At 47.8% G+C, this 21280-nt stretch overlaps 2 protein-coding genes across 3 annotated transcripts in view; both read right to left on the bottom strand.

Annotated features, from left to right (window-relative positions):
- NPTXR (neuronal pentraxin receptor) overlaps positions 1-4194 on the bottom strand; it is a 45798-nt gene extending 41604 nt beyond the window's left edge. The window contains exon 1 of the mRNA XM_059726190.1: positions 4107-4194. Within this exon, the coding sequence (XP_059582173.1) occupies positions 4107-4194 (88 nt within the window). The remainder of the gene's footprint in view (positions 1-4106) is intronic.
- Positions 493-20163, bottom strand: CBX6 (chromobox 6). Of its 2 annotated transcripts, none has more exons than XM_059726390.1 (5): positions 20046-20163; positions 19919-19962; positions 19670-19735; positions 19363-19429; positions 493-9380 (listed from the first exon to the last, which is right to left on the bottom strand). In XM_059726390.1, exons 1-5 carry the CDS (start codon positions 20112-20114, stop codon positions 8400-8402), a joined length of 1227 nt encoding a protein of 408 aa, XP_059582373.1. In that variant the 5' UTR covers positions 20115-20163; the 3' UTR covers positions 493-8399. The 2 variants fall into 2 exon arrangements, with proteins under 2 accessions (XP_059582373.1, XP_059582374.1); XM_059726391.1 differs by having other exon boundaries at positions 493-9326.
- Positions 20164-21280: the final 1117 nt, after the last annotated feature.

The raw sequence follows: 21280 nt of genomic DNA, 5'->3' as shown, positions 1-21280 counted from the left end.
AGTTCTTCCTTGCTTTCTTGCCCCTGGCACACTGACAAAAGACAATGAATGGGGGAAGATGTTGTCACACGTGTGAACCAAGTTATGGCAATCCATAGGGTACAAGCTAGACGTGAAGGAGAGGTGATGAGCGCTTTGGTATCCCCTAAGAGATTGTGTCATGTGCATTCAGCGACCCCGCACTTCAAAATGGTGGAGGGGGAGGCTATAACTAACGCTTGTTGAATGAGCTTTAAAGAACCCCTGCTGCTATTTTGAAGCGCAGGATGTTGAATACACATGATGGTGCAGGTGCTTTAATTAAAGTGACACTCAGAGTCACTCTAAAGTTATTCCCTGCAGTCTGTTCCCTCATACTTGGGCCAAAGCAGTTGTAATTCCCTTAGGCAGTGGGGCCACCACCATTCCTTCCCTTGACAGATTCGATCAACAAATGAAGAAGACATCAGTTCCACATACAACTGAGATCACGACCACTCAAGGTAGACAAGAGACTTTGGAATGTAACAATTTATTGGGGTTTTTTTTTCCTCTTTTAATTCCCCATTTCTGGCATTGATACAATATTCAAAAGCAGCAGAAAGAACAAAATGTACAAGAATACAAGAGTAATTAGCACAACCCCCTACCCCAGACCCGGAGCAAACCAATTCTCCGTTGGAAACGCTAATGGGAGGGATGATCCTATCACTTTCCCCCCCAGACTATGCTTCCCATCCATCCACTCCAGACAGAGTTTAGCCAGCTGGGAACTGGATTTAAAAATAAAACAAAAACAAAAAAAATGCAAACACTATTTAAAAATGAAAATTGCAAGACAAAAAATAATATATATATCTATATATATAGATAGATATAGATATATATCTCTATCTATCTATAGATAGAGATATATATCTATCTATATACATATATAGATAGATATATACATATACATATGTATATATATACACACACACACAATTTATCTGGGCACGATTTTAATTAAATGCATTTTTCAAAATTAAAAAAAATTACAAGATACATGTTTAGGCTTATTTTAAATTAAAAAAAAAGTCACTACCTCCACTCTGTGCCAAGTGAGGGAAAAAACAACTGGGTTGTATTAGGACTGTCACCATTACACAAATCCGAGATTTTTTAAAAGGGTTTGCCAGGACACAAGCACATGCTTAACCCAAAGCAGCCAAGTACCACAGAGATCCATGAGTACTTGGATGCTGAAACTGTGTGCATAAGTCTGCAGGATCGGAGCCAAAGCCTGGCACCAGGAGATGGGAAGGAAAAGGCAAACAGGGGAAACCCTGATTTCCCCACCAGCACCTTGCAATTTTCTATGCAGAAGGTAAAAAACCAACAAAAAAACATTTCTGATGAAAAAATCTGCCGTAAAGGGAGGGGACTCAAGGGCAGGGAAACAGGGTAGGGATGTATCAAGTAGCTTATCTCCAAAATATAGAGGTCAGAACATTTTTAAAATTATGTTTAAGAACTTGAATTTAGAGACTAGCTATTGCTCCTTCCTCCAACAAGGACATAGGCCAACCCCTCCCTTACCTTCCCCTAGTGTCAGAAGCATCAGGGCTACTCCAGATACATGCTGACCCAGCTATTTCCTCTGTCCTTGCTGAAGGAAGCACAAAGACTGTGGTCATGTTTTTCATGCTGATTCTTAAAACAACTGGAAAGGCTCCGATTCTGTGAAGCGTTTTGACATATAAATGACAGACTTCTTAAAGTCTAGGACATACTTTAAGTGCTTTTGCCAAAGAGGAATTGATTTAAGCATGCACACTTCGCGGAATCAGGTCCTCCTGAGGTGCTGCCTCCTCAGGGGACTAACCCTGAATCTGTTTAGCAGCCACCAGTGCCTTCCTCAAATTTGATACTTCAAGCCATCCACCACTACCACCATTTAAGATGGCACCACTCCAATTATTCTTACCGATTTTCTCATGTCATTGTTTTTCCTTTTCCCCACCCATTTTGCACTAACCAGGGGGTTCCTTGCTCCACTCCACCCATTGCTGGGACTGCCTCTGCAGTTTCCCAGACAGATTCCCACCCTCCAGCCCTTTTGACATGAGAGCAGAATGTCCTCATAAGGCTGGATAGATAATGTGTACCATTAGGGTGGAAAGCTTGCCTTGGATTCAGCTCTGCACTTCTGCACAATCCCATAGAGTTTCATCTTGTGCTACACAGAAGATGGGAGGGACAGAACTGCCAGGGTTACAACCATGGAGATAACTGGCATCTCCACTTTGTACCTGGATGGAGACATTTTAAAAGGAGCTGGCAGAAGTCAGCAAGTCCCCAGTCTTCTTTAAAAGCCAGTAAGGGCTCTCTTGACCCTGGAAGTGTATAGCACATCTTAGCCAACATACAAATCCCAGAACACAATAGCCTGTGTCAGCCCTGCTTTGCCATAGATGGAGGAAAGCAAGTAGGAGCTGCCAAGACACAGATCAGATGTAGGCCAGTTCTGGGCAACAGTGGTGGAAGTGGTGGTGGTAGATTCTCCCCTCCCCCGAAATGTATGTTTGGGGGACAGCCCCAAACACTGCCGTGTTCAACACCAGAGCAGCAACAAAATGAGTTGAGGTCAAACAAGGGGCTTTTCTGAAGCAATATCTGGCACCTAGATAGCTCTGTACAAATGAGAAGGATGCTCTCTCCCCATGGCAGAGTACAAGAAATGGAGACACAGGGCAGTGAACCAGCTGGGACAAGGCCACAGCAAATCAAATGAAAAGAACCCAGCAGCACCTAGTTCCCAGCCTCAAGATCAACCCTCTGGACCATGCTGCCTTCAGTACAAGGATTGGGACGGGTTACGTGGAGGATTCTTTAATATTTATATATATTTTTATATAAAAAAGTAAATAAGATCCCAGCTCTTGCACGATTATTGGGCAGAATCGAAATATGCAGCAAAGCAAGCAATATTGGAGTACAGGGTGCGCCAGGCAAGAAGTGCAAGGCCTTGGGATAAAAGGCAAGTGGGGCAGGGGAAAGAGGGGGTCCGGACAGGCCAGCAAGCATAAACCCTCTCCCCCATCTTAGACTTGTCACACCTCCCTGCACATGCCCCCTCTACACAACTAGAATTTCACACCACTTGGGAAGAAGGGTCTCCCCCAGTGGTTTCATTACCCCCCCTTTCCCCACCACCAATGCCACAGTTACCGAGGTGGCCAGAAAGGCAGGAGTGAGGGAAAAAATGCTTCCATGCCCTCGACCAGCGCTACACCTCAGTGTGTTCTTTAGGGTGCCTCTCCATTCCCAGAAGGATAGGCACCTGGGAAGGGGATTAAACCAGCTGTTGGAAGTATTGCAAAGCTGCTGAAACTTCCCCTAAAAGCAGGGGCCAGGAAGGGGATTTTATTCCCCAGGAAGACTCAGCTCAGCACCTATTTGATAACAGAGGGAGGGTCTGACCTTCCCCCTCAGCTTGGGGGAGGTAAGGGGTGGTGGTACACGTGAAACTCAAGTACTGGTAGACAAAGAAACTCCCCTCACCCCTGAAAATACAAAGAGAATCAGTGGTTCACCCAGGATTAGAAACCAGGACCACCTTCCAGAGTCCATAGTGCCTACGTATACCCTCCCACCCCTGGAAAAGGCATTGCATCCTTGTCAGCTTCATGGAACTATCCCAACTCCAATCAGTCTAGAGTGGAGTGCTGTGCAAAGGTAGGAGATTGGCATATACCAGGAGTGGGCAATTATTTTGGGCAGAGGGCTGCTTACTGAGTTTTGGCAAGCCATCAATGGCTGCATGGCAGGCAGCCAGGGACAGATAAATATTAATTTTCTAAAATTTTTTAGGGGCCCCGCAGGCTGGATAGAATGGCCTGGTGGGCTGCATTTACCCACCCCTGGCACATATGTTTGTTCAGTATGAAAGCTGCAGGTCATGAGGGAAGAGCACTAGCAGAGCTCAGGGGGCAGGGAGAAGAGGAGAAAGTGAGCTCCCAAGACCAGCCAGACAAGGGAAGTAGTTTTGTTTCGATGGTTGGTTTTTACCCAGAATGCACAGGAGAGACCCTGACAAGGGAAAAAACAAAACAAAACATTTTGCCAGGTGACCTCCGTCCACTCACTTTTGTTACATTCAGAGGCCAATGTTTGGTTGTCTTCTTTCTTACGGTCACCCCAACAGATCCGGTGACCGCCACACAGCGCAGACATGAGGCGCGATGGCAACAGCAGCCTCTTTCACTTCAAGAGACAGTGAAGCAGCACCCCACCAACAGAATACAGCCCTGCTCCTGGCAACCCCCCACCCCATGTCACCCATTGTCCCCCCACACCCTGTGAACCCCAGCACTCCCAAGGAAAGGGCACTCCCCAGCTGTCTGAAACTTCAAGTACACACAGGGGTTTTCGCTTTCCTCTGAAGATCTGGCATTGGCCACTGCCAGAGATGGGACACCAACTCAGATGGGACTGTGCTCTTTCAATGCTGGGGTGACAACTTAGAATCATAGAAAATGAGGGCTGGAAGGGACCTCAGGAGGTCATCTAATCCAACCCCCTGCTCAAAGGAGGACAAGCCCCAACTAGATCATCCCAGCCAAGGCTTTGTCTAGCCGGGTCTTAAACCTCCAACCTTCCATATGTAAAATGCCATTGCCTTATGGATAGGTGGCAGGGACCAAGAGACTAGGAGGGGAGTTGTGCTGCCTTTATTCTACTCCTGCTTGGGGTGGTTATTTGGCAAGGAAAGTGCAAGCTGGCCTGAACGTCTCAGTGGCACAACCTGCAGGCAGAGGAAGTCAACAGACCGTTTCCATGCCATCAGCCTCTCCTGGACTCTGCCAGAATAGGATTTACCACTTCGGCTACAACTTTGGCACCCTTGCACCCAGGAAGGGATGGGGCAACAGTTCAAAGTCTCCATCTTATCTGTGGAGAGGAGTGGATAGGGGAGGGGGCTTAGGTCTGGTAAGGTTGCTGGATGGAGGTCACTCCAAGGTTTGGGGAAGTGGCGAAGAGAAGGGTAAATATCCAGGGTTCCTCCAAAATGTGACTTGCCTCTTCAGATCAGAAATTGCTGCTTACCCTTAACATCCTTCTCCAGTTTAAGTGAGCCAAAGACCATCCCAGACACACAAACACTTTAATACTACAAAATACTCTCTTCTCTAAGGACCATCCAATACCACTACAGTTTGTGCAATCACTGCATTTATTATTCATTTTAAAACTCTCTCTCTCCCTGTAGAAATGTCTTTTTTTTTTTAACTTTTCTCTTTTTTGCAAAACTAGTCATTTCACTTTTTCCACTCCATCATAAAATCTCCTCTAAAAACACAACAAGAGAACATACATGGCACAGACACAGAGAATGCTTCCCTGTTTATTTTGTTTTTTTTTAGGGGGGAGGGGGGATGCTTTTGAATAAACCCCTCGTCTGACCTCATGCCCTTTCTAAAGGGCATGGGTGGGACCTTCCTTTCTATCTCCCGTTAAGAGTAGGGAGAAAAATTCATAAAAGGTGAGTATAAAGCCACTTTTATACCAGCATAAATCTTCATCAGTCTCTGGTAACTGGACCACACAAAGCTTGAGGGTCTTACTGCACTCAGAGATGGTCCTTAATTCAAGCAGTAGAGAGGCTCATGCTTTTAGATCCAGAGGTTCAGTCCCTGCAGATAACCCACTCAAGGTAGGGACATCACCCAAAAGTGGTCTAGCTACTTCTGCTGACTGGATCATACTTCTTTCCAATACAAAGTTGATCTAGGATGCAAGTTCCTCCAAAGCCCAGTAGCCCCCTCACCTCCCAACTGCAGAGAAGGGTCACCAACTGTCCGGTCCTCATAGAGGTTCCCTACAACAGACCCATCTGCAGCTCCTAATGGACGATCCTGTTATTCATCACTCCAGAGGAAGGCGAAAACCCTTCAGTTTGGAAACTATCCAAGAACACCGAACAACAGACACCAGGGGCGGGGGGGGGAAAAAAAGAATTTGGCCAAGTAAACAATTCTTGGCTAAAACACGTCAAGAGTTTCCTATTACAAGTTCCCTTTTTATCTCCCACAAACTTTTTTGAACATTTCTGAACTTCATTACCACAAAACAGGAACACCACCACATACACGCCAAACAGTAACCAAACGACTAAAAAAAAAAAAAAAGTGACTGGCCAGTATGCATCTACCCCATAAAATAGTTCCTCTTATCTTGCAGCCTCATAAAATAATTATTTTCTAAAAAACTTTTCCTTAATACAGGTCTCCTTGCTATTTCCCCTAATATAGATATTCTTCCCCTGTCCCAAGCCACCTGTCCTCGAAGCTGCAGCCATAAGAATAAGCTGTCAAGAAATAAGAGAATCCTGGGTGCGCAAGGTGAAAGAAAGATGCAAAAAACTCAAAACCCACAAAGACAACAGGCAGATATTAATACACACATACATACGCATACACACACATTACAGGAAGCCTTGAATTGGTGAATGAATGGGGGGGAAAAAAAACTCCTTCTCCCCACTCCCCTGCAAACATAGCTGCTAAATATTGTGTGTTAAAAAAATAATAATAATAATGTGCACACAGGGTGAGAATAACAGCACCTGGAAGCATCTCTCAGATGGCTGACATGCAGCTTGAATTAAACTGGTTTTAATTTGCACTTCTTGTAGTTTTGACGCAAATCCCTGTGGACACTTATTTCAGATTAGAACCTGAATTCTGGTGGCCACCTGCAAGAAGTGTGAACTCCACCCAGTTCAATCTGCTCTTTGGGTGATGATGAGCCATCTGGACAGAGTTCCTTTCCCACATTCCCACCCACTCCACATGCATATAAAAGGTAAGATAAATGTATGGGTCCTATGATGAGAGGGCCCAATACCCTCCCACTCACAAAAATGGTATCAAGGCAGATGCAAGGACACAAACGAAGATGGACTGTATCAGCCTCTCTTCCCCTTGTCTCCGCTTTCCTCAGATTCAGCACCACACCAGCGGAAAAAACAAGAGAAGGGCATCTTACCACCAAGCTCGTTCACAAACAGCAGAGTAGAGTGCTTTTGTGGCTTGGAAATTAACAGCACAGAGGGGAAGGGGAATGATGGAAGCTGCACTCACCTGCTCCCAGGTGCAAGGGGTGGGGGTGATTTCAGATTTATTTTTTTTTTAATCATGTTCAGTAAGAAACTAGGGAGTTGGGAGAAGCATATGCATGCACACACACTCGTGCACATGTGTAAGAGACCCAGTAAGTCTTACAACAGGTTCTTAGCACCTTTGGTTGACAATTGTAGAGGCAATTTCAGACCTTGGAAAGGCAGAGGTGAATCCACTCCAGTGCACCAACTGAACAGATCAAACTGAGGAGACCACCTTCCTGCCACCAGCAGGGCAAGGATAGTAAAATGATTTGGTGGAGCTCTGTGCAAGATGACCTGTTGGCCACACCCTGCTGGGGCACCATCACTCCAAGTACATTTCTCCCCCTGGACTGAAGGACGGATGTGCAGTTCTCCCACTTCCACCACAGAAAAGCTTAGGAAGGCTACTTTATGCCCTGTACCCAAGCAAGTGCAAGTGATGAACACTAGGAGGAAGATCCAGAATGGAAGCAACAGTCCCAAAGAGGCTGAACATATTGGAAGATCCAGGAGGGAAGAAGCAGAAGAAAGGAAGGAGTAAGGGCCCAGGTGGTCTCAAAATGCCCGTACAACTGCCAAGTTAGCACCAATCATAAGAGCAAGAAGGAAGTGAGCCTGGGTCATGAACTGCAAGAGCAGACACCCATATGTGGGCTGTGCTGCAATTGGGTTCTGGCCACAATGCTTTATGGTCTGATCTCCTGTCTGTCTTTCTGATGATGTCAGGTATCATTGGCCAGATGGCAGGAGAGAGCCAATCCATACCACAGAAAGGGGACAAGATTAGGAGCTGCCTCAGGAGAAAACAAGGAGAAGAACCAGAAGGGACCATGTACTTGTCATGGGCTCCCTTTTCGACACCCCTTGCCCTCTCTACCAAGAGCAAAAGCTCACCAGCACCTTCAGGTAGGGTGGTGGGGAGATCCTTCCCTGCCCCAAACACACATACACACACACATTCTCCCCACCCCCCAGGCTCCACACCAATTTGACATGTTCCTTGAGGATCAATAGCTTCCCACCCCACCCGCTCACAGCGGTGACATCTGGGAACCTCAGATTTCTAGCCTCCCTCACCCCCATCCCACCCCAGTCTCCAAGCAGGAAGGAAAAAGAAAAAAACCCACAAAAAAAACAAAACAAAACAAAACAAAACAAAAAAAACAAAAAGGGAGAGGGAAGGGGGGAGAAGAAGAAAACTAACCACAAGCCATTCACACCATGACTTCTCGCAGCAGAGCCTCCCCCCACCCCGGCACAGGGATCCAGCTGCTCACTTGCTGCTGCTGCCGCCACCTCCTCCACCCGCTGCCACCTTCTCGAAATCCTCCGCATTGCAGAACTCCTTGATGGTGACCGTCAGGAGGTTGCTGGTGACATCCGTGACCACCACATTAGAGCATGGGGACATCTCGGGGCGCCAGTCGCCTGCCTCTTGCTCTGGGTCGGAGGAGGAGAGGGATGATGATGGTGGTGTCTGGCCCCCGCCACATCCCCCCTGGGGTGACCGCTTGCTGGTTGCTGCTGACTCAGGCGGGATGGAGAGGTCGAGCACTTCTGACTCTCGCCAGTCAGGGATGGCAGGGCTGAGGGTCTCGGGAAGCAGCTTTGGGGGAGAATCATCTGGGTCAGATGAGGAGTGTGGGGTGGGTGAGGGACAGCCAGAGGAGCTGGAGCTGCGGGCATCATAAGGGGTGGAGCCCATGATCAGCCCACAGGAGGCTGCTTGGGAACCCTCTGCTTCCGTCTTCCCCTCCAGTGATGAGGCTGGTGTGGCAGACGGCTTGTTATACAGAGAGAAAGTGCCGAACTTCATGTGGCGGATCTGGGAGCGGAGGACGCTCTCACTGAACTTCTTACTCTTGCCGATGACACGGTTTCGGGAGGGGATCTTTGGCCGAGCCAGCGCCCCTGACCCATTGGTGGTCTTCCCCCCCTTATCAATGACCTTTAGATTGAGGATGATGCGGCTGCGCTTGGGCTCACGAGGCTTCACCTTGCGGTTGATGATGCGGACGGTCTCCGAGAAAGGCGAGACTGGAGGACGGATGCCGGTTGCCCCGCCCATACTCCCACTGTTTTGGGGGTCCGGGCGGGGCAGGGGGCGGCGGGACATGCGGTGGCATCTCCGGATGTCCTTCTTGAGCCGGTGCACCGCGGCACTAGAGTGGAGCTTGGGTGACGAGGTGCTGGAGCCAGGCTTGACAGAGAAGTGCACATCCCCAATGTGGAGGGCCTCCGCTTGGGCCCGAGCCTGCAGTGGTGGGGGGAGGGGGAAAAAAAAAGAGTAGTTAGAGATGCACCCAAGACCCAGCTAACCACAGGTCAAGGGCTCTTCAATTTGGGATGACCCAAGGCCACATTAGCCACACCTTGTCAGGAGACAAGGGCTGCAACCTCACTTACATAGAGCATAACAATACATACATGACTTCCACGGTTACATAACCTCCCTGGTGTGTAAGAGGTAACTGGTGTTCTTCTGTGAATCAGATAGAAGGCCTATTAAAGTCCTCTCTCGGCCACAGCCTTGGCCTTTTAGGTCAAGCTCTGGCTGTTCATGCTTTTACCTCTGGAAGTTCCCAGTTCAAACCCCAATATGTCAGCTAAGGCAGTGACTATCACCATTATATGATTTTTGATAGCTGAATACAAACCAACACATTCATTTTGCTCAATGACAATGAAAACAACCCAGGAATCCAATCTGGGAGCAGGAGAGCAGACTGGGCTGCAGCCTGCTTACTATCAGTTGCTGTGGGATGCACATATGCACATGAGGGAACTTATGGCAGGAGGGTTGGTTATATTTTACGCTTTCCTAATGTCTGTTTTTTGGACTACTGAATAAACATCTCCCCTGAATGAGGGAGTGCCTGGGAAAGGGCTCAGAAGAACCCAGTGCCACAGATGCTGAGTTACAGTGGATTCCCGGGAGGGCTGTGCAGCCTATTACCCCAATAAACATCTGGATATAGGCAGCTCAACACCAAGATCTGGACTGCAAATTCAAAAGGCACTGCCAAACAGGGAGCAAAAGCTGCATAAACAGCTCACTGGGTTTGATTCATGGAGGGGACAAAAGCAGGGTAACAGAAGTGTTATTCCCTACTACCCCACACTACTGAGATATTAATGTCCTATAGAAGCCATGGGAGAAATGTAACCTGTGAAAGGGTAATGGAGGCGTTGGTGATCTGACAGACTAGAAAGAGGGGAAAGATCTCAGATTCATGGTTCACAAATCCATGGTTCCTATGAGGGGAAGAAAAAAAATCAAGAATTTCCAGAATTCTTGAGGGCGATACCTTTTATTGGACCAATGATATGCTTGGTACAGACCTAGACAAGCTCTCAGGTATCAAAGAACCCTTCCTCAGGCCTACTACAATAACCAAAAGCTTGCCTACATCTATCCCAACCATGCAATTCGTCTTTTTTAGCAGGCTTGCCACAAACTAGTCCATACTCTCGAGTACCACTCTGATCCCCTTCCCCTGCTGCTGCTCTGATTTTTTTCCCCTTCCCTGTCTGCTGCTGTGCTGCCTTCTCCCTCCCAGGTTTGCCAAGTGCTTCACACAGAGGCTTTCCATGCCACTTGTGGCACCCATGGCACAGACTGGCCAACTGTGGCCTTGGGGGACCTTAGGTCTGAACCAACTTGACAGTTCCCATGTTCCTATTACACCCTGACAAAGGTTGTCCCAGGCAGACCAAATACCTGTTTTAAGTAACAGATAAGGTAGTAAGAGTGCAGAAAGGCACCTTCCATCCTCAGATCTGCTCTTGGCTCATCCTCCCAAACAAACTGATTGGGAGACATAGCAGGTGACCTTAGGGACAAGAATTTATCTGCTCTTCGCAAGGACAGCTCTTGGAGCCTGAGCAGGATCATTTGCTAAGCCCAGCATTTGCAAATTGAGGTTTGAGCTGGAGACATGGTAACCCAACGAACGTGGAGCCCCATGGTGTAATTTCCATCACTTCTCAAAGCAGATTTGCACTGTAAATGGTGTCTATTAACATTAAACACTTCACCTATCTGAAACACAGCACCTCTTTACCCAAAACAGACTCTTTCCTCCAAAACCCAACCCTGGCTAGAAGTAACCTGATATTTTGGCACCACACCCACCATTCATCTTGCCAGTTAAGAATCAAGTGAGCAATTTCTACCATCTAGTGACCACAGAGAGAAGTGCAGTCCCCAGAACATGCCTTCCTTTCCATCCCATTTTTTCACATTCCCACGATGAGGGTTCTCCAGAGGTGTGTGTGAAAGGGGAGGAGGAGTGGCAAAGGAAGGAAGAGCATGAACAAACACCCATCATTACCAGCAAGCCTGTACCTCCAGCCTGATTCTATCTCAGAAGATTCCATTGCCTGGGTGCACTTCAACCACAGCCCCGCATTTAAGGAGCACAGCTTCCACGATCCCCTTTACCTCCCCCAGGGGTAAAGAAGTTAGGAATATGGTGACATTTGACTCCCCTCTGGGAGAGCACTCTAAAGGCTTGTTTGTGCCAGAGATTTTACACCTTCAGTTAAACTGGCTGACAAATAAAACACACTAGATAACGCATGCTTCTAAAGGCTCTCCAAATGTTTGTCCCACACTGCCAATACTAGCCATTTATCTTAGGTGAAGGTAAAAAAAAGTCTAGCACAGATGAACCTTAGCAGGCATCACTGTTGGGGGAAGTATCCCAGGAGCCAGCTAGAGTTTCTCTTCTCTCAGGTTCATGCATTATTCCATGCCCTACACACCGCACAGAACGGCTAATTAGACAAGGCTGCTGTCCCAAAGATCTTGTAGCCCAGCATGCACTAAATGACTACTCACAATTTTTCATCCTTCAAGTCACACTGATGGTCGTTTCCTATCAGACATCACTTAACCAAGCCAGGCCTGCTTTCCATTCTATCCCTTTTTCTCACACATTGCCCTAGCCCCTCAGCCATTTCTGCTGCTCTTCAAGCTCCCTTCAGCTGCACATTACCAGGTTGTTGGGGGGGGGGGGCGGGGCAGGGGGGGTGGACTGGAATGTCCAAGTCCAAAGACAGTCACATGGACGTGGCATGAAGAGAAATCATTAACCCTCTGATCCAGGACATGACTCTACAGAACCATATGCACCCCTCTGGCTTTTTTGCTGATGTATCCCAGTAATCTCACATATAATTGGCTGTCTGCTGTTAAACCCCAACCACAGCATTTCTTTCATCTTAAGTTTCATGGCCCTTCAGAATCTGTATCTTACTGTAGTTAGCTGGGTAGTCTGAAGTCTCTTTCTTTGGATCTCTTGAGCAAATTTCAACAACCTCTGGAGCAGCAGGACATTGATCATTGTGGTTCTTCTGCTTTACCTGGGGCAGGTTAGTCAGTTATGCCTTGTGGCTGACTGTGTAGTTTTACTAACAGATTTAGACCAGGGTGTCAAAGACACAGCCCATTGGCTGGATCCAGCCCGTGGAGCCCCTTCATCCAGCCCCAAGTGCTGCCCATGGGTCTTAGAACTGACCCACAGGCAGCCCGTGGGGTGTGGCAGAGACCACAGCGTGCTACATGGTGCCCACTCTGGCCACTACACCCCAATGTCCACTTCAACATGTGGCTGCTGTGTGCAATACAGCCCTAGAGGCCAGAGCAAAACCATGCTGCACACAGCACCCATTCCAGCCACCCCAGGACACACGCTAGATTCAGCATGCAGGGCCAGCCTGGGGGTCCAATCTGGTCTGTGGGCCAGCTCCATGGGCCAGATGAGTCTCACACGAGTCTGGGTCGTTATGGATTTGTATGGGATGGTCTGGATAGGAATGATCCTGCCTCAGGCAGGGGGTTGGATTAGATGACCTCTTACAGTCTCTTCCAGCCCTGCTTCTCTATGATTCTAAGTCAGGCAGGAGGCAGGGCAGGGTAACACCTTAGAGACCAGTTGGTTCTGAGAGGTACGATCTTTCATAGATAACAACATACTTCAGATGCCATCACCTCTGAAAGTTCATGCCTCTGAATCAATTAGTTTCTACGGTGCCACCAGGCCCTGCCTTCTGCTTTACTACTGAGTGGTCAGCTCACACTGACTGATGATGCCAGCCTCCATCACTCACCTGTTAGGTTTTCCAACAAGCACCTTTGTGCTTTCCCCCATGCTGTCCCCCCTATTTGGTTGGAGGTCCTATAAATGCCTGCCAAACTACCTTGTAAGCCTCCTTTCAGTGTCTCCCTACAGCTCTTCTGCCACAATGCCAACAAGAAACTTGACAACTGCATGTTGGGCTGCTGCTGGGCTAATAACTGTCCCTACCAGGCTGACCAATACAACTCTCTTGGCTTCTCTCATCTATTGATATCTAATCAGTTACCTCTTCTCTCCTATTTTGTTTGTAGACTCTTGGAGGATGGGCTGTTTTTAGTCAGTGCTTGCACTCAGCTTGGTACAGTAGAGTTTTGAGTCAATGGCTGGAGTTCCTTAGTGCTATGATACTAAAAATCTTTTGCTTTTTACACCTACAGCATGAGGTATTGGTTTGAATTTTTCCAGATTATGTCTATTTCTTGCTTCCTACTTATTTTGCGTCTCTGCCCTCCCAAAGCCTCCCTATGCTTGGAATGGAATTAGCATGCTCTTTCCCTCCTCTGCCAGGCTAGTCAGAGAAGCTACAAGTTTACATTCCTTCCAAGTCATTAAATTGTAGATGTTCATTACTTAGTTTAACCCAAAGGACAACGTGTCTGGAAGAAGGGAGCGTGCACACTCCAATTCACCTCAAATTTCTTTTTCAGGTAAGGTTTCAAGACACATTAGTATCAGGTGCTTTATCTACAATCCAGAGAACTTGACTCCCCTGCTCTTTCCATCAGCTACTGTAATTCTACCAAGAGTGCGATCAAGTCTGTCAGACATCCTCCTCAGAAACTCCCCGCTCTGCCCCATGAAGGAGTTTTGCTGTCCCATTTGTTCCTGTCTCCTGCTCCCAGCTCTATGCCTATCTCCCTGCTGCCCTCTATACACGAGGTGACCTCCTAACCCCATGTCTCAGAGTTACTGCCTTTCCTTTCAGATCTCTGGCAAAAGAACCCACCCCTGCTTCTTCCTGCTGAAAGCTCTATTCTTCTACCATGCTCACGAGCTGTGAGAGAGTTTGTTGCACTCTAAGAAGAGAACAACTGCTGCTATTTTCAGTTCTGCCAGTGCATCTTCTGCCTCCTTTAACTTGCAAGTTCTTCGGAGCAGGAACCATCTTTGTGACTTGCTTATAGTCAAGGATACGTGGAGTGCTGTACACAGCCTATTCTGTTTAATGCTCACAGATCAGTGTTCGCCAAGAAAGAAACATCTAGCAATCTTGCTGAACAGAGGAGCAAGGTTTATTTGAAGTAGAGAAGTTGCTAGGATCATTTCCCCCCCAAAACTTTTTTGGAAGCCTGTATTATCTTTATGCAGCCACTCCAATTACTATCCACAAGTGCTTCCTTATTATTTTTTTTTGTAATCAATGCAGTCAGGGATACACCAAGACAATTTGTTAGTCCATCCTCTTGGGACTCTAAACTACACATAGCAAATTCAGGCAGATGTGTGCATACAGTTAAGTTCTTCAAAAGCTGCTTGTCTTCACCTGGTTTGTATCACTAAGAGGAGAAAATAACAATGACCTTGTATGCCCCAATTTTCCTGTTAGTTGTTTCACAAAATAAGATCTTTTCAGTAGCTCTACGTTCGCACTATTTCACCTCATTTATCAGTGTGCCTGCTTTGCTTTGTCCATCCTGTCTCCAAATAAAATATTTAAGAGCCTTCATTTCCCCCCTTTGCCTGTCTGAAGTGTTCTACCTTTTCACTCTGTAATCATAAATGGAGAAAGCAGAAGCACACCACTTATCCCAAGCAACCCTCATCTTTCTCCGCTGGAGTGGGGAGCAATTATCACAAAAGGTACAGATGTCAGTCTCCAACTGCTTAGGGGTAAGTTACAAACAGAGAGGAGAGATCAAAAGCAAATAAAAGTTTTAGAGGAAAAAGTCTGCTTGCTCCTCTCTGCAAGCTAAGTCTTGCAGACAGCAATGAGGAATTCCTTTGTAGGTGCATGAAAAGTGCTCTCAAGGTACTCTTCTTGCCACTATTACTGCCCTCCAGCCTCTACACTGGTATTTATGGAGTAACCCCTGCAAAAAAACAAACAAACAAAAATAACAGAAAGCAGAATTTTGCAAGCCAGGCACTGGGCAGGAGGACCAGGACACATCTTCCACCAGTACTTGCCTGACCTCATAGAATGCCCCTCAAGCTCAGCACTTCCCCACATCAAAGGCCTGAGAAGAGAAAGCATGTCCAGGAGGGCAGGGAAAGGAAGACATTTGGAGCGTGAAACAAGGGCGAATTAACATCTAGCTCTGCAGGAGTTTCCATTTTGACCTAATCTGAAACTCACTGTTTTTTCCTGCCTATAAATATAAACCAATGATTCTCAACCAGGGTGCTGGGGAACCCTGAGGTGCCACAAGGCATGAAGAAATAAGCAGATAAGCTAGGGTCAGGCTTGTCCCTGCCTGAATGATCCCCTACCCCCACAGCCTGGCCCCTCTGCAAAGAGGTAAGCACTAATGTAGTTTTTGATATTAGGTGCCACTCAGTTCACAGATGCTACAGAGGGTGCCCTGAATCCAGTGAGGGGTGCCTCAAGTCCAAGAAGATTGAGAACCACTGGTATAAATTCTTATAGAACCTGCACAGACAAGCAGGGTTGAAAGGAACTGCCCTGTGTCATCCATTCCCCAGACAAGGGTTTCCCCTAAGTACATCTCACCATGTTGCTGACCATGCAATATGATCAGTCCCGCCAAGTAAGTAAGTGTTTCCTCTGAACTTGAGCTCAATCACAGGAACATTCCCCCCACCCTCATACTCGGGGAATAAAGGCAACACTTCTCCTTCCTCAGGCTTGTCAATTTAAGATCCCACTGGTCAATTCTTGCTCTCCCTGAGGTAAGCACCTACAATACAGACAAACATAACAACTGTATCAATATCAAAGGATAAGGACAGAAGCTGTTCCCTCTCCTTGACTATACTTGTGCTGCCGCAGAATCACATTGCTGCAATTTTAACTCTCTTTCATTGAGGATTAAAGTTAGCTAAACTGCTCAAATTTGTCCAGGATCACACAGACTTAAAAGCTAGATCAGAAGAGCAGCTCCCCATCCCTTTTTAAAGTGGCTAAAGGATGCATCTGCCCATTCCTCTGATGACACCCTGAATGGTAAAACAGAAAGGCATTAAGTGACCCTGGGGACAATATACCAAACAAACAAAAGTAACCAAGCAAGTTGGGTGCCGAATTCCCATCAATTAGCTGCTTGGAAACTTCTGAAAGCCCCCACTAGGTGTCTATCCTCTTTAGACACCTAATACTTTTGTAAGTCTTGCCCCAAATCCATAGTAAATCATCCAAACAAGTAACCCAAGTTTCAAGCCAAACTACTTATTCAGATTCTTAAGCATGGATTTAGAAGCCTCACTTTAAGCATGAGCTTATTTCAAAACACTAGCCAGAAACATTACATACTAGGTCATTCATTTAGAATGCCAGCTAATCTAACAACAGTCATGGCTTGGTTCTGTATTTAAACGTCATGCCTTCCAGTTCTAATCTGTTCGATTTACAAATCAAAAAGAATATTGTTCTAAGTGCCAGCTCTGAAGACTCCCTCTGGGATCCAGGAGTCAAATTTCTTCCCCAGCTTCTGAAATTCTCATTGGCAAGAGATTCTGCAATCAAAAAGAACTGACAACATTGTTAATGATGCGTGAGACGGAATAGAACCCAGCACCGTCTCCTGTAATGGCACTGGTTCTGCAGGAAGAACAGATGCCAAAAACTTGGCTTTGTCAAGCAGGCAGATACCTTAAATACATACAAGGAGCCAAAAAGAAAAAGAAAAAAAATACAAAAGGTCTCACTTTAGCAGCTTTTCTACTCATAACCACACTGCAAGTAGTTTGCCTGGACAGAGTTTGAACAAGTTCAGATGGGACTAGCTGAGATAGAGTTACTTCTCACTGCCTGGCCTCAGGTGTTATTTTTAGGGTTGGATCAGTAGTTGCAGAAGCCAGCCACAAAGGCAAGTCACCAATACAGCCTCACCAAGCCTGTTTCCCAGAGGGAGCTGTCTACTGAAAATTAAGTGGACCTGACAAATATTCCCACCCTACTTAGTGCTTCCCCTCTCCCGCTTTCTCCCCATCCAGAGGCCAGCGACCTTCCCATGACAATTTCTTTTTCCACACTTCACCCTCCTTTCTAGAGTGTCAACCCAGCTATAATTCACTGGGGGTTATCAGTAACATTCAAGGAGCTGAGGAGCTTTAGGGCAAATCAACACACCATCTGAAGTTTATTGTCAATTTGCTGAGGCACCAAATTAAGGGTTTTAAAGTTGTATTTTCTTTTGGAAACGTTAATGACTCTCCATTAACTGGAACTCCAGTTGCTTAATAAAACACTGCCTAAATTCAGGTAGATCCTTATACTATACCTGCTCCTGAGTATTTACAATTCTAAATGAAGTTTGCAAGCTCACTGTTATATATTTTTAAGTTACTTTAATTCAATGTCCCAGTCCTGCACTGACAGGCAAAAGAATTACACAAAGAGAGGAGGAAATGGATTGATTATTCAGGGAAACTAGTGGAACTGATTATACAGTGCAATGTCAGATGCATAATGTAAACAAAGACAGAGAAGTGTTTTCCCTCTAATCACTCTTGAGGATTTCAAGTGTTACTTGTAACAGTTTAAAAAACAAAACAAAACAGGTGGAAGAGCTATTTTTAAGGTGATGGCATCCCTTTAAACTTTCCATTATTGGAAAATGAAACAAGGGAAGCCTCTACTTCACAGGAGAATCAGAGAAAGAAACCAAGTTAGTTCAGTTTCACCAAGTAAAAAAATAACATGTCAGCGCGGTGGAGAACAGAGAACAGGCTTTTTCTATTTGCCGTCTGTAATAATGGGTTAGCGACAATATAGGTAAGGCTGGTGGGAGTGGACAGATTTTGATTGCCAACACATCTTCTTAACTGGGCTCCCCATTCTTGTTTTAAACCAGAGCATCCCAGAAGACCCACATTTTCAAACATTTCTACGGCCCTCCCAAACAGGTAGGAGGGGAGTAATTCTCCTGGAGAACCATTTTGAATGCTCAGACTTGGCAGCTCACACCCTCAAAGCCTTATACAAACATTAGCTAAGGAAGCCCCTCAGCAACCTGAAGAGGCAGGGAAAGAAATTATTAACCCTGTTTTACAGAGAGGGAGACAGACCCAAGAAGGTTTTAAGAGGCTTGTCCAGAACCACTGTTTGAGAAAGGATTAGTGGATGCACTGTTAAAGTGACCAGCCCCAAAGTTTCTAGGCACCTCTTAAGATCCAAACTAAGGAAATCCTGATGCCCATGGTCATTCCCTGAACCGCACCTGCCACTCAATGAAATGCTCCTGACCCTCTCTTGCCATACAGGATTGGAGTTGGAGGGTGGAGGGGGGAACATTGCAACGTGCATCAAGCAAAACATGGCTGATAGCAGCAATTCACAGGAGAATTCTCTAACTTGAGTCACTGCCAAAACATGGGAAAGGAGGGGGTTTCCTTTGCCTTTTTAATCTGTCCAGTAAAATAAAACCCACATCTGTGCATGAAGATGTTATGACAATACCACTGCCAGGGGGAAGGAACTGGAGACTTTAGCTGTCATCCCATTAGAAGGTGGGACCATTTTGGGATTTTCAGAACAAGCAGTGAACCCTATAGGTAACTATGGCACCCAGAGCCGCCTAAACCACAGGCATGTTTCAGCAGAGGCAGCAGCAGGACCCCAGCCATACATTTAAAACAGAAATTCCTGTGACTGATGAAATGCACTGCTGGGTTTTCACAGACATGCAAAGGGCTGAAAGACTGAGAGCCCAGCCGTAGGGAGCAGGGAGGACCAATCCTTATCAGCCCGAGGAAAAGAGGGGGAGAAGACTGGCCAAAAAGATTCATTCTCACAGCACATATCTGCATTCACGTTCCCTCCCAACACCTCATACTCCCCCCTTCCCCCCTTTTACTGCATTGCACTGGGGACCCTAGAGTAAGGCACCCACAAGGCATTTAAGGGTTATGGCCCAGAGGCAGTGAGATTTTTGAATGCATCTAAGCAGGCCTAAGTTACTTAAATATAGTTACCTTCAGGAGGAAAGTTTTAGGCTTGGGTCCTCTCTTCTTAGGCCCATACAGCTCCCGCTCCCGTTCCCTTTAGGGAGCCAAATATTGAGACATCAAAAGTTTTTCCCCAGAAGCCGGGGGGGGGGGGGGGGGGGGGATTAAAATAAATAGATCAATACATAAAAATCACAACAGGCCTTTTTTTTTTTTTTTTTTAGTTTGGATACCACCCTCCCTCCTTCCTTCCCAACTAGGTAAACCTCCCGCCACACCGCTTCCTACCCCACTGGCCAAGACTGCTCCCTTCCCTAGAGGCTGCTCAACTCACTTTTGCTCAAAAGCTGCAATGAGCCGGGAGTCCAGGATGTTCTCTTCAGGTTCCCAAGTGCTGTACCTGTGGGGGGGGTGAAGGGGGGGGAGAGAGAGGGAAAGACATGTGCACAAGCACAGATTAACACAGAGGGTAAAAAAAAAATGCAACCTTGGGGCAACATTTTGGGGGGGGGGGGGGGGTGTCAAGGCTAGCCCTGCTCTAAGGGAGCCGGGGGAGCAGGAGCCGGCGGCGGGGATCACTCACTTGATGGCCCAGCCTTTCCATTTCACCAGGTACTCGATGCGTCCCTGCGGAGACAGGAGAGGAGGGAGGTTGGAGGCGGGCGGGCGAGGGGCGAGCGCCGCCACGGCCCCGCCGCGCCCCGGCTCACCTTGCGGATCCGCCGCTTGATGATGGACTCGGCCGCGAAGACGCGCTCCCCCACTGCAGACAGCTCCATCTTGCTCAGCAGCAGCCGCGGCAGCTCCCACAGCCCATAATACTCCCTCCCGCCCGCCCCCTTCGCAGGCTCCGCCGCCGCCGCTCGCAGCGCTGCACTAGCGCGCGCAGGCTCTGCGGCCGCGGGGCCACGTGACCTCCCCCCGGCCTGTCTCGCACCGTTACTAGGGCCTCCCCGGGGGTGGTTGCTAGGGCAAGAGCGGGGAGGGCGCAGGCGCCAGCTCTTAAAGGGGCCGCGGGGCAGGTGTCCTCGCTAGGAGAGGGGGTGCTTCCTTGTGTCCTGTAGTGCAACGGGCCTGGGGGCTTGAGGCCTTTTGTCCCTTGTGGCCCAGCGGGGTGGAGGCAGAGCGAGGGGCGCTGTTGAAGCGATGGGGACAAGTTGGGGAGAGGTCAGAGGAGGGCAAGGAAAATGACTCTGGGGCTGGGGCACGTGGCTTGTGAAGTGGCGGGGCTGATTTAGTCTGTAGAAGAGAAGACCGAGGGGGACTGGGTGGCAGTCTGTGGGTCCCCGAAGGGGGATCCAAAGGGGATGGAGCTGGGACTGTTCTCAGCGGTGGCAGAACAAGGAGCAATGGTTCCAGGTTGTAGCAGGGGAGGTTGAGGTTGAATATTAGGACAGACTTTCTCACGAGGAGGGTAGTAAAGCACTGGGACCCGTTGCCCAGAGAGGCGGTGCAGTCTCCATCCATGGAGGTTCTTAAGACCTGGCTAGACAAAGCCTTGGCTGGGATGATTTAGTTGGGGATGGTCCTGCTTGGAGCAGGGGGTTGGACTGGATGACCCCTGAGGTCACTTCCAGCCCTCACTTTCTATGGGGGTCTCCACAGAGGCAGCAGGAGCTACCCCACAGCAGAGGGGAGGCCCCTGTGTGGTTGGCTCTTGCTCCCTCCCCGCCCCCCCCAGGTCCCACAGCCAGCTTGGCTCTTCACCACTGCTGCTCTGGGGTTGCCCCAGCTGGGTGGCACACACCTGCCAGACATCAGTGAGCAGTTAGACAATGGCTTATCTAAAGCCACCCGATGGGGCCAGGACTGTTCCACAGCCTGCTCCTGTTTGCTCCACACACCTGCTTTTGCGTGGTTCAGGGAGTCTCAGCTGGGGCTGTAGCACCCGGGGCGGGAGCTTGAGATCCTGTGCGGTGTGCCAGCACTGTTAGGTGCACACGCA

This window comes from Alligator mississippiensis, chromosome 4 (genome assembly GCF_030867095.1).
Source record: "Alligator mississippiensis isolate rAllMis1 chromosome 4, rAllMis1, whole genome shotgun sequence".
Lineage (NCBI taxonomy): Eukaryota > Metazoa > Chordata > Crocodylia > Alligatoridae > Alligator > Alligator mississippiensis.
Note: the sequence above shows the minus strand (reverse complement) of the source record. Positions and strands in the feature narration are given on the sequence as shown.

What these genes read in the sequence shown, in the direction of transcription:
- CBX6 (XM_059726390.1), bottom strand. Translation starts at nt 20,114, where the DNA reads ATGGAGCTGTCTGCAGTGGGGGAGCGCGTCTTCGCGGCCGAGTCCATC. An exon ending in TCAAGCGGCGGATCCGCAAG is followed by an intron (nt 19,963 to 20,045) that starts GTGAGCCGGGGC and finishes CTGTCTCCGCAG; the next exon opens with GGACGCATCGAGTACCTGGT. An exon ending in ATTGCAGCTTTTGAGCAAAA is followed by an intron (nt 19,430 to 19,669) that starts GTGAGTTGAGCA and finishes GGCTCCCTAAAG; the next exon opens with GGAACGGGAGCGGGAGCTGT.